This window comes from Pan troglodytes, chromosome 12, assembly GCF_028858775.2.
Source record: "Pan troglodytes isolate AG18354 chromosome 12, NHGRI_mPanTro3-v2.0_pri, whole genome shotgun sequence".
NCBI lineage: Eukaryota > Metazoa > Chordata > Mammalia > Primates > Hominidae > Pan > Pan troglodytes.
Window position 1 is genome coordinate 67,323,024 of NC_072410.2, and position 15,325 is coordinate 67,338,348.

The 15,325-nt window shown below is 35.5% G+C and overlaps 1 protein-coding gene across 24 annotated transcripts in view; it reads left to right on the forward strand.

Annotated features, from left to right (window-relative positions):
• Nucleotides 1-15,325, forward strand: part of CCDC88A (coiled-coil domain containing 88A) — a 131,058-nt gene that overhangs the window by 93,866 nt on the left and 21,867 nt on the right. For all 24 annotated transcript variants that reach the window (XR_010149137.1, XM_009442476.5, XM_009442477.4 and 21 more), the window contains 6 exons: nucleotides 3,249-3,413; nucleotides 6,928-7,089; nucleotides 8,092-8,369; nucleotides 8,584-8,727; nucleotides 9,829-10,015; nucleotides 13,351-13,496. Coding sequence is in view for 23 of the 24 variants with exons in the window: in XM_009442476.5 (XP_009440751.1) it covers nucleotides 3,249-3,413; nucleotides 6,928-7,089; nucleotides 8,092-8,369; nucleotides 8,584-8,727; nucleotides 9,829-10,015; nucleotides 13,351-13,496 (1,082 nt within the window). In the remaining variant the exon portion in view is untranslated. The remainder of the gene's footprint in view (nucleotides 1-3,248; nucleotides 3,414-6,927; nucleotides 7,090-8,091; nucleotides 8,370-8,583; nucleotides 8,728-9,828; nucleotides 10,016-13,350; nucleotides 13,497-15,325) is intronic.

Here is a 15,325-nt window from a genome sequence, read left to right on the forward strand (position 1 = left end):
TATTAATGTTAGACAAAGTAAATTTTAGTGCAGTAAATAGCATCAGAGCTAAGTAGTTCATTGCATAATTATAAAGGGGTCATTCCAGCACAAAGATAACAAGGTTAAATGTTTATGCACCTAATAACAGAGATACACCTAATAACAGAGCTGCAGCTGCAAAATACATGAAGCAAATATCTGTAGAACTACATGGAGAAAAATCCACAATTACAATAAGAGAGTTTAATACTCATCTCTCAATAATTGGAGAATAAGTAGAAAGAACTTCATCTACCAGATAAAGGGCTTCTATAAACAGCCTATAGACTAATCACTTTCCCCCTTTAATCAGGAAGAATACAAAGATTTTGCTCTCACTGTTTCTATTAAATGCTGTACTGGTGATCCTAACCAGTATACTAAGATAAGAAGAAATGAAAGGCATACAGATTTGAAAGGAAGAAGTAAAAATGTCTTTCTTCACCTGTGACATGACTATATTTACAGAAAACCCTGAGGAATTCACAGAAAAATCTCTACAGCTAAGGTGAACTAATCAATGTCACAGGATAAAAGTCAATATATAAAAATCTATTTTATTTCTCTACATTAGCAATGAAAGATTGAAAAATGAAATTAAAAAACACCATTTATAATACTATGAAATACTTATGGATGAATTTAAGGAAACGTGTGCAAGAACTCTGTACTAGAAACACTAAAGGAAATACCTCAGTAAATGGAGATAAGAACCATGTTCATGAATTAGAAGACTCAATATTGTTAAAATGGCAGATTTCCCCAGATTGATCTCTTGATTCAACATAATCCCAATTAAAATCCCAACAGGCAGATTAACGAGATGATTCTAAAATTTAAATGGAAATATTGATCAAATATTGGTGCAAATTGGGAGCAACTGGAACTGTCATGCATACTGATGCAAATATAAGGTGTTATAACTAATTTAGCAGGCAGTATGGCAGTATCTCAAAGAGTCCTGGCCCATGGTCAGGCATGGTAGCTCTTGCCTGTAATCCCAGCACTTTGGGAGGCTGAGGCAGGTGGATCACTTGAGGCCATGAGTTCAAGACGAGCCTGGCCAACATGGTCAAATGCTGTCTCTACTAAAAATACAAAAATTAGCTGGGCGTGGTGGCGCACACCTGTAGTCCCAGCTACTCAGGAGGCTGAGCCACGAGAATCACTTGAACCCAGGAGGTGGAGGTTGTGGTGAACTGAAATTGCACCACTGCACTCCAGCCTGGGCGACAGAGTGAGACTCCATCTCAAAAAAAAAAGAAAAAGAAGGTGATAATGCTACTTCTCTTTACTCAAGGAAAATGAAAACATAGATAAAGGAATTTTTATAACAACTTCATTCATCATCATAAAAAACTGGATATAATGACCAAAAGAAAAAAATTACTGATGCACTCAACACATGGTTAAAGCTTAGAAATATACTCAGAAACACACACACATACCCACAGATTATATATACTGTGATCATATTTGTGTGAAATTTTAGTATAAGCAGAATTTTTGTGAAAGAAATGAAAACAGTGGTTGCTTAGTGCAGTGAACTTTCTAGAGTGATGGAAGTGTTCTGTCATGTTGATATATGGGTTATATAGGTGTTTGCCATTCTCAAAACTACCGAATTACACTTAAAATCTGTACATTAGCAACTTCATGCAAATTATAACTCTGTTTTTAAAGATGACATTATCTTTGGGAACTTGAAAATTTGAATTCATAACATAATTTACAATATTTTAAATTTTAATTAAACTTTGACAATTTTTTAATTAGCTCTAAATTACTTTGTTACAGTGATTTATCTTTAGACTCTGAATATAAAGATTTTGATTAATGATACATAAAGTAATCATTTTTAATACTTACTTGAAAGAACAATGGGTTTAAAATGAGAAGCCTTCGGCTGGGCGCAGTGGCTCAACGCCTGTAATCCCAGCACTTTGGGAGGCCAAGGTGGGTGGATAGCTTGAGGTCAGGAGTTTGAGACCAACATGGGCAACATGGTGAAACCTCGTCTCTACTAAAAATACAAAACTTAGCCAGGCATGGTGGCACACACCTGTAATCCCAGCTACTCAGGAGACTGAGGCAGGAGAATGGTTTGAACCTGGGTGGCGGAGGTTGCAGGGTGCCAAGATCGCATCACTGCACTCCAGCCTGGGTGACAGAGTGAGACTATGTCTCAAAAAAATATATAAAATGAAAGGATTCGAGTTTTATTCTCAGCTCCCCTTTCTTAATAACTGCATATATTTATAGCCTTTCTAAGCCTAGAATAAGGACCTCATGGGAAATTCATGTAAAATAGAGACTAGAAATGATGCCACTCATCTATTGTTATTAGTGTGTTAAAAGTAAAAACAAAACAAACAAAACCCGGAAACTAGGATCATAGGGTACCCATTAGATTTCTTGAGAAACTTGACATTACATTCTATCTTGGCATCTTTTTAGTCTCACCTCATTATTTTCTAACTCATTGGTAGCAATATTAATTGTTGAGTCATAGGCTTTCTTAAGTTGTACATTAGATGTTGAACTATAAAACATTTCTATCCCTGCCTTAATACAAAGGTTGGGGTTAACTTAAAATTTATTATAAGAATCTCCTAGGGTAAACTAGTGCTTCAAGATAGTTTAATAATTCAAGATAAGAATAATAATATTAAATTTAAGTTGAAGAGAAAGAGTTATTAAGTTAAATCTGGCAAATTTGGTCATGTATGATGAGCAAGTTGTTAATAGCAATCCAAGGATATATCTTATCCAGGATTTTCTAGTGTGATTGTAATCTACTTTAAGAGAGCCAACTCAGAACTAAAAAATCCTGAATACGATATATCCTTAAAATTAATAAAGTGTCAAATCTTTGTGCTTTACGTAGACATCTCTGTGAAATTTCTAACTTGGTTATAGATAGCTGTAAAAAGAATTGTTAGTCATTAGCAACATATCTATATCCACTGTTAATCCAGGGGCATTTGCACGACAAACGATAGGATTTGACATTACTGTTACTCTGGCACATAAGCAGTTTATGTTTTACATTTCTAGGAGGAAAGGATTTACATTTTAAAAAGCATAAATCATACATATTATTCATGACATTTAAAAGTAAATTGCCTCTCGTATTCACCAGATCAGCCCAGAGTCAAATTAATTGAGAGAAATGTAACTGTGGTGATTTTTTTCTCCCCATTAAAATATTTTAAATAAAATTTTAGGTGAAAAAAAATTATGAAGCTCTCAAACAGAGACAAGATGAGGAAAGGATGGTACAGAGCTCTCCTCCAATATCTGGTGAAGACAACAAATGGGAGCGAGAAAGTCAAGAAACGACTAGAGAACTTCTGAAAGTTAAAGACAGATTAATTGAAGTAGAAAGAAATGTAAGTATTTTTAAATTTTAGTATAAATAGTTTTTTTTAGAAATAGAGGATCACTGGATATATTTATCTTAGATACATTTTCTAATATTTAAACAATTGATGGCACTTAATAAGAAAATTCTAGTCATATAGTCCTTTTTCTATTTGTTCCTACCTAAGGGGACTTTCTTTTTGCTTCTCCTGCTTGGAACATATGACTGGCTTCCCTCAGCATTTGGGTGGCATATCATATGTCCTGCAGAAGGTCTTCTCTGACTTCTTCCGCCAGTAAAGTTGTTATTCCTGACTTAAACTATTCACTATTGTTCCACTGCTTTAGTTTTTTCATAGCACTTTTCACAGTGAAATTAAATTTTGTATTCATTATGAAAGCAGGTAATTCGTCTTTCTTTTTATTACCACCGTGCCTTTACTATCTAGAATAGTGCCTGGTAGGTAGTAGACACTTAACAAATATTTGCTAAATTAGTTCAATATATACTTGACAGTAAACAACAAGCAAACAAACTGAACAACAAATACCCTTCAAAAGATGAATAAACTTAAGGAACTTACACAATAACAAGTAAAATAGTTGTGGTGGTGGTTTTTTTTTTTTAATTTAACACAAAAATAGTACCTTTAATTAAAAACTAAGCAATAAAACCAAAAATTAATCCCCACACCATGATTTCTACTTTCTCATTCAAAAAGAATCACTATAAACAGTTTATCTTCCTAGAAAATTTTTTTGTCATTTATCTGTATGTAGAAGTATATTTCTTTAGCAAATTTATACCTGTGGGATCATGCTATACAAAATTCCTATTTGCATTTTCACTTAATATTATATTGGAGATGTCTCAATTTTAGCAGATGTATGTGTATTTCATTTTGTTTAATGACTATTATTCCATAGTGTGAATGTTACCATAATTTACTTAAATAAATCTCACATTTCTGGACATTTAGGGTTTTTTGGTTTTTTTTTTTGAGACGGAGTCTCACTTTGTCGCCCAGGCTTGAATGCAGTGGCGTGATCTCGGCTCACTGCCAGCTCTGCCTCCCAGGTTCACCCCATTCTCCTGCCTCAGCCTCCCGAGTAGCTGGGATTACAGGCGCCTGCCACCATGCCTGGCTAATTTTTTGTATTTTTAGTAGAGACAGTTTTCACCATGCTTGTCAGGATGGTCTCGATCTCCTGACCTCATGATCCGCCCACCTTGGCCTCCCAAAGTGCTGGGATTACAGGCATGAGCCACCGCGCCCCACCCATTTAGGTTATTTTTAAACATGTTCATAGAATGCTAAATTCCTGACAGTGAAATTGCAAGGCCAAAGGATATATACGTGTGTGTGTGTGTATTTAATTGATTTTTTCTACTAGTCTTTAAAAATCCCATCTATTATCTTTTTTTTTTTTTTTTCCTCCTCTGAGACAGGGTCTCACTCATCTCCCAGGCTGGAATGCAGTGGCGAGATCATAGCTCACTGAAGCCTCATCCTCCCAGGCTCAAGTGATCCTCTTGCCTCAGCCTCCCAACTAGCTGGGAGCACAGGTGCACACCACCACACCCAGCGAATTTTTTTATTTTCTGTAGAGATGCGGTCTCACTATGTTGCCCAGACTGGTCTCGAACTCCTGGCCGCAAGTGATCTGCTCTCCTCAGCCTCCTGAAGTGCTGGGATTGCAGGTGTGAGTCACCACACCCAACCTAAAAATCACATCAATTTTCAGTCCCACTAAGAGAGTATACCTATCTTTCCATATTAACATTGGATAGTACCTAGTGCTTTAATTTTTGTTAAAGCAATAGGAGAAAATATTTTCATGTGCACATTTAAAATTATGAGTTAGGTATTACACATCTTTCATATATTTATTGGCCATTTATAAATGCCTATTTTTAATCAGTGATATATATACCTATATTGCTTGGATTCATAATTACATTTTAGAAAATTGAGCTGGCATATAAAGTTCTGTAAGGTGAATCTTTTTTTCTTGTAGACTTCCTTTATAAATTCTCATTGGAAAAAAATTACTTCATATCATATTTTAGATAATGGGGTTATAAAGACGGTTAGCCATATAATAGGCTGGTAATTTTTGTGTGTTTGCCAGTATTATATTTGCTAACTTATTTCTTTGCCCTTGTAAATTTTTTCCTGCTCTAAGATACCCTCTCAGCTATCTCTTCTATTCATTATAGACTATAGGAATTTTTTTTATTCCCAAAGACACCTGGAATAATCGGTAGAGCTTGTACAATTTAGTTTCTAAAGTGCTAAACTACAATAGTATTTCACATATATATGTGAAAAATGGTTCACCTCTTTGTGCTGAGATGGTATATAAATACATCAGTACTATCAGTATTCCTTTTTATTTTTTCTAGTACACATTTTTTCATCCTATTTGAACAAATGAACAAAAGAGAAGTATAAAATCATAACCCATCTTAAAGCATTTGTTTCCTCAGCTTCAATTTTATGGTATAATATGTGGGTCAAATCCTGACCTGGCTTTTACACAGTGACATGCAGTGTATATAACATAAAGCCAATAAAATTAATGTTATATTTACATATAGATATGATAAGAGTGATCTATTGTGATTCAGCTGTTAACTTTTTATGCATACTGCAGGGTAGACCAATTATGACCTTTTGTACATTAAAGTTTTATTTCCGTTTTCTGGAGGGTTCTTTGTTTATACTTTGCTGTTGCTGATTTTTTATGAAGTTTAATTTAGAAATAATCCTGAAAATATTAATGACAAGTATTTTAAAATATAATAATCATTGATTCACATAGTAATTCATTTGTTTAGCTATAAAATTGAAATATGGCCTTATGTACTGGAAAAACTGAAAATTTTATGTTTTGTTTGGAAATGCTCCAGGAGTCTTATAGTTGAAATAGAGTTTTAATTAGTATTTTATATCGTGGGAAAAATAAGAAAATATCTGCGTTAGGTCTGTTGTGGATTGCAAAATGTAAACAAAAAATGGTTAAGATTGTTCCTGTAAACCTGCTTCCCTTTGAAATATTTGTGTTTGGAATATACTTAGTTGTGCACTATCTCTGGGACCACTACTCACTTAGGTATATATTTGCCTTTGGGTAAATTAGAAAAGTTAGACCTCCATGGTTGGACACAGCCCCATTTATTCTGGGCATTCTGGGAACCTTCAAGCAGTATTAAAACCATACAACTGACAATTCCTTTCTAGTTTTTGTGTTAATAAATATATTTAGAATGGGATATTTTATTTTTAGGATATTATAATGCAGACAAGACACAGGCACAATATTAAGGTTTTAATATCATTGCCTTCTTTCTGATAAATGTCTGTTTACAATTTGGGATGGGGGAAATGTTTTGGTTTTTTTTCTCTTTTAAGATTGTTGGGGCTTTTATGGATTATAATGCTAATAAATACTCATTGTATAAAATTCAGTATACCATAGAAACATGTTTGATGTTGCCATTATTGTTAATATGTTTGGTTTTGGTTTTTGTTTCTCAAGAATGCTACACTGCAAGCAGAGAAGCAAGCGTTGAAAACTCAACTGAAGCAACTTGAGACACAGAACAATAATTTGCAGGCTCAGATTCTTGCACTTCAGAGGCAGACAGTGTCATTACAAGAACAGAATACCACTCTTCAAACACAGAATGCCAAGCTTCAGGTTGTAATATAATATTTTGGGAATATGCAACCAAACTCTTGAATTATGCTATTAAAATAAGGGAGGGTAAACATGGAAACATTGTTTCTTAGTGAATGAACTTAAAGATAAATGAAAATATTTTTATTTAGTGCCATGCCAAATTTTCACACATCAGTTTTTAATTTTAAATATTAATAAATTCAGTCAATAATATCTGAATAAAGATAAATTATATTTATGGTCTTTCTACCATTTCATTAAGTCGATTGTAATAAATTAGGTAGAAACCCTTGCTTTAGAGTATGCTTGCAGCATACTATTCCTTATTTCATTTGTATAGCTTTTTTGTGTCAGTTTAGTTACTGAAAAGCAGGACAACATGAGAATTTTGTCTTTAGATGTCGCCTAAGTTCAAAGGATCCATCTTTCACTTAACACCGCCAGTGTCTTTTCAAACAGAACAATCAGGTGGGGAAAAGTTCAACTCTGAAAGCTCTTAAAGAGCAGAAACAAGTTCCCTCTCCGAATCAAAGAATTCTTCTTTCTGTAACCCTTTTCTTTGACACTGATTTTGATTAACATCAACACTTTGATAAAGAAAATACTTATTTAATTTGGACTCTTGAAAAATTTCTAAAAGTAATTTTTCACTTCTATCAACTTCTATCACCAAATTCTAGAAATGACAAACTAGCACTTCAAATTCTATACATTTTCATTTGTAATATAATACAAATGGTTGCTAATCACCTTCATTTAAAATAAATTCAACCCAAAACATACAATACATATATATGTCTATATATACACACATACATATGTATATATACACTTCCAAAAATCAAAATTAAATGATAGCCTTATTCTTTGGGAAGCTAAAATCCACGTCTTCCCAGTATAATGTAAATATGTGTGCTGTGATTCATTTAGAGCTTTCTTTAATTAACATTATAATCTTGTATTTTGAAAAAGAACATGAACTGTTTTTCTTATGTCTGATAACAATATGTATTCTTATAGGTTGAAAATTCCACCCTTAATTCCCAAAGTACCTCACTCATGAACCAGAATGCCCAACTCCTAATCCAGCAGTCTTCCTTAGAAAATGAAAATGAATCTGTAATCAAAGAGCGAGAAGACCTAAAATCTCTCTATGATTCTCTGATCAAAGATCATGAAAAGCTGGAACTTCTTCATGAACGTCAGGCTTCAGAGTATGAATCTCTTATCTCTAAACATGGAACTCTGAAGTCTGCCCACAAAAATCTTGAGGTGGAACATAGAGACCTTGAAGACCGGTAATTTATTATATTTTGTTGTACTGTGAATTGAAAATGAATTTTCTTCAAGTAGTATAATAAATTTTATATATTAAACACATCTAATGTTAGTTTACATAAGAAATTTATATAAATTTACATGTGTTTTAAATGATACTCATTACTCATTTCCTTCATTTCTAAAATTTCTTTTTTGTAAATATTATAAACCAAATGCCTTTTTTCCCCCCAGTTACAATCAGTTATTAAAACAGAAAGGACAGTTGGAAGATTTGGAAAAAATGCTCAAAGTAGAACAGGAAAAAATGCTGCTTGAAAATAAAAATCATGAAACAGTAGCTGCAGAATACAAGAAACTTTGTGGTGAAAATGATAGGTAATAAATATATATTATATATAACAAACATATATTTTATATAGAAAGTATATACATATATATGTGTATATATATGTTTTTTCAAAATTATGTATTATTTCTTACATCCAAACTATATACTGCCCCTTTGTAGTACCAAGCATAGTTTGAATTCGGAATTTTAAAAAACAGAATAGGCTGGGTGCAGTGGCTCACACCTGTAATTCCAGCACTTTGGGAGGCCGAGGCAGGTAGATCACCTGAGTCAGGAGTTTGAGACCAGCCTGACCAACATGGTGAAACCCCGTCTCTACTAAAAATACAAAAATTAGCCAGGCTTGGTGGCGTGCACCTGTAGTCCCAGCTACTTGGGTGGGTGAGACAGGAGAATTGCTTAAACCTGAGAGGCAAAGGTTGCAGTGAGTCGAGATCGCGCCACTGCACTCCAGTCTGGGCAACAGAGTAAGACTCCATCTCCAAAAAAAAAAAAAAAAAAAAGAGAGAGATACGATCTTACTCTTTTGCCCAAGCTGAAGTTCAGTAGCATGATCATAGCTTACTGCAACCTCAAACTACTATGCTTAAGCAATCCTTCCACCTTAGCCCCTCAGGTAGCTGGAACTGCTGGCACACACCACCATGCCTAGCTAATTTTTAATTTTTTTATTTTAATATTTAGTTTTTGTAGAAATAGGGTCTCCTGTGATCCCCACGGTTGCTCACAAACTCCTGGCCTCAAGTGATCCTCCTGCTTCTACCTCCCAAAATGCTGGGATTACAGACATGGACCATCAATAACCAGCCAATACTTTCTTATTAATACTTGAAACTTTGAGTACCTATACTTCAACATATTTAAAGACTAAAAACTTCTTTTCCCAGTGTGGAGATGGGTGGATGAAAAAAGGAAATTAAAAATTATTTTCAAGGGAAAGGTACTCAGAATTTTAAAAAATCTAGTTTTTACAGAATAGAAACTGATTTTTGATAAGTTTAGTAACTTGTAAAACAGTCTTTTATTCTAAGTATGCCTTAATGTTATTTATATCATTTCATATTGTATAAATTACACCAAAAGCTATTAAGATAATCTAATTATATTTCTATGATTTCTAACTATAGGCTGAATCATACCTATAGTCAACTTTTAAAAGAGACTGAAGTTTTACAAACTGACCATAAAAATTTGAAAAGTCTTCTGAATAATTCCAAACTGGAACAAACAAGATTAGAAGCTGAATTTTCAAAACTAAAGGAACAGTACCAACAATTGGATATTACATCAACCAAGCTGAATAACCAGTGTGAGGTGAGCTTAAAAAGTTTAATCACTGTTTCCTTCATTTAGGCACCAAGACATGCCTAAGAAGTAAATGACTAGATTACAGTGACAATACTAGTATATATTTAGTGGCATATATCTAAAAGAATTTGGTCTAGGATCACTGAAACTTACATGTAATTCAGAACAACTTCCCATATCATTAATTACAATATTTTAAAAATTATTAGCTTAAACTTATGTCCAAATTCTTTGAAAATTGTAAAATTATTCATTTAATGAAAAAATGTTTACACCTGGCATGAAATTATAAACCAATAGAAAAATTAGTTGGAAACAACATACAATTAATTACCCAACAAAGCTCAGAAAGTAATTCATTCTACCAAATAAATTATAGGATGGTATACCTCCAGAATGGTAGAGTGAGAAATGTGGCAAATCAACTCCTTAAGAAACAATAAAATTGGACAGAACTGTCAAAAACAACCTTGTTAGGACTCTAGAACCCAACAAGGGCATATAGCAAATTGAGAAGCATTTATTAACGCAAAACTATTCAACCCTGGGAAGGAACTGTGGTTGTCTGAGGCATTTTATCTTGGGGTTCTTCCCATTCCTCTTCTCCTTCCCTGGTTCCTATGCCTGGTAGTTTTGACAGAGCACAGGGCAAGCTGTGAAAAACAGCAACTTTTCTACTGGAGAAAACTGACTTGATTTGGAACACAGCATAGAAAAGCCCCATGCCTGGGAGAGCTGTCAAAGGTCAGCTCTTAGATAGCCTGAGGTTGAAATATTGGTTGGGGCAAGTAACAGACCAGTAAACCAGTCAAAAATTAAAGGATTTTCAAGAAATGAGTCAGCCTCAGTGGGTCTTCATAAGATCCCACATGTCACTGGTGGTCCAGAAAACTGTTCAAGAGAGACCAGAGAGGGCCCTAGCTATCTATGCATCCCTGGCTAATTCTCACAATTTGGGTCAAATGTTAATTATTGGCTGAGGGCTAAGTCATATAATGACATGATTTAGTGGAGGTGGAAAAAACTAATCTATAGTATAAAAGGTTGAGATAGTAGTTAACCTTGGTGGGAAGGGATAGTGGTTGGAAGATAGCACAGGTGTTTCTGGAATACAATTAATGTTCTGTTTCTTGATCCAGGTGCTAGTTTAACATATATGTTTACTTTGTGATAATTCATTGAGCTCTATATACACTTAAAATTTGTTCTTGGACCAGGCACGGTGGCTCATGCCTGTAATCCCAGCACTTTGGGAGGCCGAGGCGGGTGGATCATCTGAGGTCAGGAGTTCAAGACCAACCTGGCCAACATGGTGAAAACGCATCTCTACTAAATATACAAAAATTAGCCAGGCGTGGTGGCACATGCCTGTAATCCCAGCTACTCGGGAGGCTGAGGCAGGAGAATCGCTTGAACTTGGGGGACAGAGGTTGCAGTGAGCCGAGATCGCACCACTTCCCTCTAGCCTGGGCGAAAGAGCGAAACTCCATCTAACAAACAAACAAAAAAAATTGTTCTCTTTTCTTTATATATGCTTTATCAGTTGTCTATGGACACTGATAATGCTCTTTAACAACGAGAGAACCTTAGTGGTAATGGACAGTAAACATTTCTTTTTGCCTAATGAGTCTGAGTTTGCTGAGCATCTATGCTAATCTACTCACTGATGTATGGGCCAGGGGTTTGCTCCTGCATCTGTAATTAGCTGGCATGTACGCTGAGGGCTGGCTGGTCTATGGTGGCCTCGGTGGGATAACCGTTCTCTGTCCCATGTGGTCTCTCCATCCTCCAGCAGGGCTCTGAGAGTCTGAGTGGAAGTCCACAGGCAACTTGAGGCCTAGACTTGGAACTGTTAGACCATCACTTCCACCTCTTTCTCTTGGCCAAAAGCATTCCAAATTCAAGAAGAAGGAAAATAGATTCCACTTCTTTACGGGAAAAGTGAGAAGTCACATTGCAAGAGGTTATAGGTACAGGGAAGAAAATAAATGCATTCAGTTTTTTAATGAATCTACCACATATGTTTCAATTTAACAACATACAGATAAATAAAACCAACGTAGTATGATATTCACAGTTACAGATCTAGATGGTTGTTTATGATTATAGTATAATTCTCCCTGATTTTCTCTACCTTTTGAAATTTTTCAAAATGTTTATTTTTTGCGGGGGGCGGCGGGGGTGGTGGTGTAGGCAGGGCGGGTATGTGTTATTTGCTTTTGCTTTTTTAATACAGATCTCTGGGCTCTACTCGAGACCTGCTGAATTTGAATGCTGGGGCCCACAAATCTACTCTACAAGGGACGCCAAATTTTTAGAATCACTACTTTGGGCCTTCTGCTAACTTCTGTTTGAACCTCTGGCCTAGCTAAGGCATATTTCCAGTTTCTACTAACTGCGTAGAAAAGGCCCAATGCTGCTGGCAGCCCACCTACTAGTAATGCCAGCTGTTAATACCAACTATTGACTAAATTACCCGATTTCCCTTGATCAAGCTACAAAAACTATACACAGACTTTTAAGGTTTCTTGAAAACAGTGAATGGATGCCGGGCGCAGTGGCTCACGCCTGTAATCCCAGTACTTTGGGAGGCTGAGGTGGGCGGATCACCTGAGGTTGGGAGTTCGAGACCAGCCTGACCAACATGGAGAAACCCCATCTTTACTAAAAATACAAAACTAGCTGGGTGTGGTGGCGCATGCCTGTAATCCCAGCTGCTGGGGAAGCTGAGACAGAATAGCTTGAAACTGGGAGGCGGAGGTTGCAGTGAGCCGAAATCATGCTATTGCACTCCAGCCTGGGCAACAAGAGTGAAACTCTGTCTCAAAAAAAGAAAACAGTAGATGGGGAAATTATGAGACATGCTAAGTACTTAGTGTGTGCTATACACATGCTACTAGATACTTTACATATGCTAATTAATCCTTGCAACAGCCTTGTTGGGTGGGAGCTATCCTCATTTCATAGATCTGAGAACTTACTTGTCTAACATTTCATAGAAATAAAATATTAGATATTTGAATCTAGCTTTTGGACTATACTATAAGTTAAACAGTTTTAAAGACAGAAAGCAGTGTTTGGGGAGTAGATAATATATTATATATTAGACCCAGTGTTTGTGAAAATTAAGAAAATATATATAGAGAGAGAGAGAGAGAGAGAGCATGTAACCCAGTGCTGTAGGTGTCATCACTAAAATAATCATGCTCTGATAAAAGTACGATCATCTAATTGTTCAAACAGTGGAACACTTAAATCTTTGTGTAGTACTTCATATTTTTCAGTTGATTTATGTTAAATGTAAATGTTGATTTTTTAAAAAAATGTTTGTGTTTAAACAGTTGCTAAGCCAACTTAAAGGAAATTTAGAAGAAGAAAATCGGCATCTACTAGATCAAATTCAGACATTAATGCTACAGAACAGAACACTTTTGGAGCAGAATATGGAAAGCAAGGATCTTTTTCATGTTGAACAAAGACAGTACATGTAGGTACCAAATAATTTTGCACTCTGAAATATGTTACTCATGATTTTATCATTGCCATACCCAGTGGCAGAGAAAATTCATGCTAATTTTTACTGATTTTCAACAAATATTTTTGAGTGCTTATATTCCAGGCACTATTCTAATAATCAGAAATACTAACATGAAAGCACATGCATCTTGCTCTTAAAGAATTAGTAGTATAAAGTGAGAAATACAAATAAACATTTAAATACAGTAATTCTATAATGGAAGTATATGTAGGAGGCCATAGAAATATAGCACATATAGGGGCAGGAATATCTTAGTCTGGGAGAGGCAAGGTGAACTTTCCAAAGATGAGATTTGAGTGGAGATTTATAGGTTCGATAGGAATTTGCTTGAGGAGGCATGCCAGCCCAGGAGAGCTGCAATACAAAGTCATGGAAGTGTGATGAAAGTATGTTGTGGTGTGGTATAGGACCTAAAAATTAATTGTTCTTTCTGGAGCAAAATTGAGGAAAGGAGGGGTGCAATAGAGAAGTGGCTAAACAGTCAGGACCCAGTTTACAAAGGTTGTTCTATGCCATACCAAGGAGTTGAGATCAAGCTGCAAGACATGTGAAAGAGAGTTGACAGGGCTTAATTATTGGTAAGTTGTGTCTCCAGAAAGTTAAACAATCTGTTAAGACTCACATTTGGGCCTGTGCAGCCCAGTGGGTAGTCTTGGTATTACTACCCGATGATTCATCTTTACTCAATACATCTCTTCTCTTTGCCCCACAAATGAGAAGCATCACAGTAAAATAGAAATAGCACAGATGTTGCAATTAGACAGCTTCTAATTCATGTCCCAATTCATCCACTCACAGTGTGACCACAGACTAGTCATTTCTTTGATCATTAGTTTCTTCTTCTCTAAAATAGAGATGACACTTACTTTCTAGATTATTCAAGGAGTGCATGAAGTAGTATGTCTGTGCCTCTCAGACTTGATGTACATAAACAGCCAGGGCACATGTGAAACCAGGATACATCATACATTTTTCTGAAGCACGAGTCTTACCAAAAAATTTCAGGCAGGGAACATTATTTCTTTATTAATACACAGGTGTATCATGGAACAAAGGCAGAATTTGTGTAAACTTTCAAAGTAAATGTAAAACCTCAAATTTCACATTTGTGGCTGGACAACTTGGGCTCCACCTTTAGTCCTTTTAGTCCTTTCTGGGGTATGTATTCCTTTACTTGCTTTCAAAAGAAGGCTTTGTTTTAGGTTAAGAAGCTTTGCATATATATAAAACTTTTGGCATTTGAGTCTCCTGTCCCTTAAGCAGAGGCATTATCCAAAGCTTTGTTGTCTTACTATTCTGACCCTTGGTGACTAATACATTTCCAGGTGAAAGTGCTTGTATCTAGATAGTTGACTTCCAAAGATTATGATCTATTCTGACTTAATGAATTTAAATTACAAATATCCATCTTGCATGTTAGACATTTCTAGCTAAATGCCTTTGTCACATGGTCCTAGCAGGATGGCAGTGGACAGGTAGTATTGAGATTTTGGAGGTTCTTAATGATATTTCAACAAGGAAAAGGAAAAACGAACTGGGAACTACAGCCTTGTTAACAACTTTTCAAATGTCAACTCTTCTGCAGGCCTCAGATCCAAGCAGTTGGGTGAATAATAAATGTAGGCTGTATGCTGTTTGTACTGTGGTATAACTGTTGGCAACATCTGTTCACAAGGCATCTTCTACAGAATCTCTCAAGTTAGTTCTTCCTAGTCTCCACCACTGTAATTCAGCCTTCTCTCTCAAATAGACTACCCCATTAGCTTCCTGAATGTTTT